Genomic DNA, 3,327 nt, shown 5'->3' with positions numbered 1-3,327 from the left:
TCCCTGCTGCAGTAACCCCATGGGAGGGCTAGAAGGCCTTTAAAAAACAGCAAACAGCGGCATTCAAACACCCACACTGACTCAGCCTGCACTTAAAAACAACACTCCAGAGAAAACGCATGAGACGGGGGGCAGGCTGCACAGAACCGCCAGCCTCAGGCCTCGAGCAGCTGTTTCGGGAGGACAGAGGCTACCAGCCCCCCCGCTGCACAGCTGTGGCCCACGTGGGTCCACAGGCCTCTCGGCTGCCGGTCCCCGGCTCAGCCCGCTGAGATCTGGCATGAAAAGCAAGAGCCAGGGGAGAGGACGGGGAGATGCCATGGAACGGCCGTGGAGAGAATCTCAAATCCAGCGCCTTTGCTCTCCACGCTTGCCACGTCCATGCTGATCCCAGAAAGACACCCGTGACTTTTTAGAACCATCTTTGATGGGACTGAAGCCCCAGACTGAAGAGGCCCTTTCAAGAGGACTGGAGAGGCTGGCAATGTTTTTGATAAAGAAAGGTTGAGTTTAAATTTCAAAAAGTATTGAGAAAAGGAACAGATGGGGGAAAACAAGAGTCTGGGCCATGGCTTTGTGGGATTCTGTTAACAACAGAAATGAGTACATTAGCCGGGTGATCACCTCTGAGAACGTCATCATGCACCCAGTTCGGGGCACACACAGGACATGGGTTTCTGTGTCACCCAGGGTACTGCAAGCATCAGCACAGAAGCATTTCTCTACTTCAAAATACATGAGAGCAGCACGTGTAGGTAAGAATCAGAGCTCGTCCCTCCTGCCGGTCAGGCCCCCGTGCCCTTGGCGCTGGTACCGTACCTGCTGCAGCCCAGACGCCACAACCAGGACGGACTCACAGCCTCACCTGAGGGAAGGCTGGACTCTGCTCCCTGCATCTCTGCGCTCGGCTGGAGGGCCCCAAAAAAGGTCCACAATGGCTTCAGACAATTTGTTTGCGACCCAAAGGGAAAATGAGTGTGACAGTTTTACTCGAGATCCCGACCATACCTCAACTGTCTCAGGCGGCCCGCTTCTCCATGGCAGCTTCTCATCAGATATTTGGAAGGCAGGTTTCAAATGAACCCTGAGACTCACACTGTCAGCTCACTAAGCAACAGCCCCTAGTCCTGCTTCCAAACTGATGGAGCAGCAGGTTTCCTAAGAGACTTAATGGTCTTCTACGGGGAGTTAGAAGAAATTAAGGGTTTCTTTAACTAAGGACACCGTCTGCGTGTCCAACAGCCCTCGCCTTCACTACTCGTCCGAGGGCTTGTCTGCATGTTCCCGTGTCACTGGGCAGCTCAATAAAACTGGCTGGAGAAGACAGGTTCAGCAGAATGAAGTCTGAGACTCAACCACTGATTTTCTGACAGCCTCTTCTCTCACATTCGCAGCTAAGCATTACCTAGTGTGAGGATTATTAAACTCAGGTTTAATCTAAGTAAACGGAGTTGATTCTACTGAGGTTGTCTCCGTATCATGACAATTTGTATGGTAAGCATTAATGGGAATTAAAGAAAAAGCTATTAAAGGTATGTTTGTGTGTCCAGCCTCAAAACCTGCAAATTACAACGTAAAAGGGGTTAGTTACCTAGGCTTCCGTGTCAAAAAGCCATCTTTACTCTCAAGCTTGGTGAAGAATATTTTGAATCACGCAATTATTTTCCCCACATTCTAGGGGAGCTACCAGAGTGAGAAGATGAGCGTGTCTGGTCCCCTTGCCTGAGCCAGCTAACGTATAAAGGTCTTGCGCTTTCATGTCAAATGCTCAGAATCTTTAGTAACGTTTGCAAGGTGAAGGACAAGCACCCCACCTTCCCGTTCCTGACAGGACACCATGCTGCCTGGATGCCCCAGCCCCGAGTATACGGGAGTCCAGAGGGACACTTATTACTTCCCTCTCGACAACACTCCCCAAAGACAGCACGAGATGAGGATTTTGGCTTTGCGCTGAAAACTCGTCCCTTTCACAAGTGAGGGAAAAAGGAGAATCTGTCAGCCTCAGCAACACTTTCTTCTCACTCGGGGTTCGGTCTCCTGCAGTGACTCTGATCCTGACCCACACACGCTGAACGTGCAGGACGCAGAGGAGGAGGTATGGACATCACACTACGCAAGGCGTCTGCAGCACAGAGGATGTACTGTCCAAACTGCAATGAGGACTGAAGGGCAGAAGCAAGGGCATTTAAAAATCATAAATGGTCACTGATTTCATCCAGGAGTGGGGAGTGCCAAGACCAAGCCCCACCCTGCTGAGCAGGCAGGTGCTGAGCAGGGCTTCAGTCAACACTGAGGCCCAAGTACAGTGTGGAAGTTAGCTCTGCAGTTTTTCCCAGTCCAGCTCAACTTTAGTTAAGCATGGCTTTTCTTAATTAAAAGCACCCTACTTCTAGTCAGAAATTATAGGATCAGTCTGAAAGTTTTGGAACGGAAAAGATACCATGAGTAAGACTTTTGTCTAGTGAAGTAAGTATCAAAAGTGACAGAACCAGCCCAATTTAAACAATGTTTTATCAGAAATGTAGTTAAGGAAATGCCAAGTCTTTCAAAAGGATTCCCGGAATCAAATCTACTCTCCAAAACAGAGACCAGGTTTGGATTCCTTTCTAATGACTGTCTGAAAGCCACAGACATTTACAACTATTTCCTACAAGCACACGAAGGCGGGCACTCAGCACGGAGAGCAGGAGACGGTGCCCTTACTTGATCAGCATTCCTTGATTGGGTAGTAGTTCCAGATGGATCTTCCCACCTTCCTGAGTTCTCAGGTAGGCGAACTCCTCCAGCATGTCGATATCTGAGGCCAGATTCAGGGAACCATGTGAGAAAGCATGGAGCCCTGCTCTCCTGGAGGAGCAGACAGGCTCGCAGCCACTGAGTGACCTGCCCATGGCGACCGCACCAACAACCCAGCGCTGAGTCCAGACCCAGCGGTTCCTATGCCAGCCCAATGCCTTCACAAAGAGAAACATGTTTCTCAGGTAGCTGACTGAGCAGAGCCTATAGGGTCCCAAGAGCAGCATCTTTTGTTTTCTTAGTAAGAAAGAGGCGGTAGAGGCGTATACACACGGCCCCCCTCCCCCCGGCCCAAAGGTTAAGAAATGCTGCTCTAGGTACCTGGAGAGGGATGTCAGACGCCTCGCAACTCAAAAATAATGTATTAAGAGAAGCAATGAAGTATGAACAGCAGACCTTTCCCTAACCAGCAGTATGACACACAATCATGCTCCCCCTCACGGGCGCCCACGGCCCACCAGCTGCAGTTGTAACCCCAGCCCCAGCGGCCCCGCTCCCCCCAGCCCCAGCGGCCCCGCTCCCCCCAGCCCC

General features: G+C 50.9%; 1 protein-coding gene across 1 annotated transcript in view; it reads right to left on the bottom strand.

The window, feature by feature from the left end:
• The window catches only part of INTS10 (integrator complex subunit 10), a 37,555-nt gene that overhangs the window by 2,624 nt on the left and 31,604 nt on the right, over nucleotides 1-3,327 (bottom strand). The window contains exon 16 of the mRNA XM_007455458.1: nucleotides 2,704-2,797. Within this exon, the coding sequence (XP_007455520.1) occupies nucleotides 2,704-2,797 (94 nt within the window). The remainder of the gene's footprint in view (nucleotides 1-2,703; nucleotides 2,798-3,327) is intronic.

This window comes from Lipotes vexillifer, unplaced genomic scaffold (genome assembly GCF_000442215.2).
Source record: "Lipotes vexillifer unplaced genomic scaffold, Lipotes_vexillifer_v1.1 scaffold414, whole genome shotgun sequence".
In the NCBI taxonomy this organism is placed as follows: domain Eukaryota; kingdom Metazoa; phylum Chordata; class Mammalia; order Artiodactyla; family Lipotidae; genus Lipotes; species Lipotes vexillifer.
Note: the sequence above shows the minus strand (reverse complement) of the source record. Positions and strands in the feature narration are given on the sequence as shown.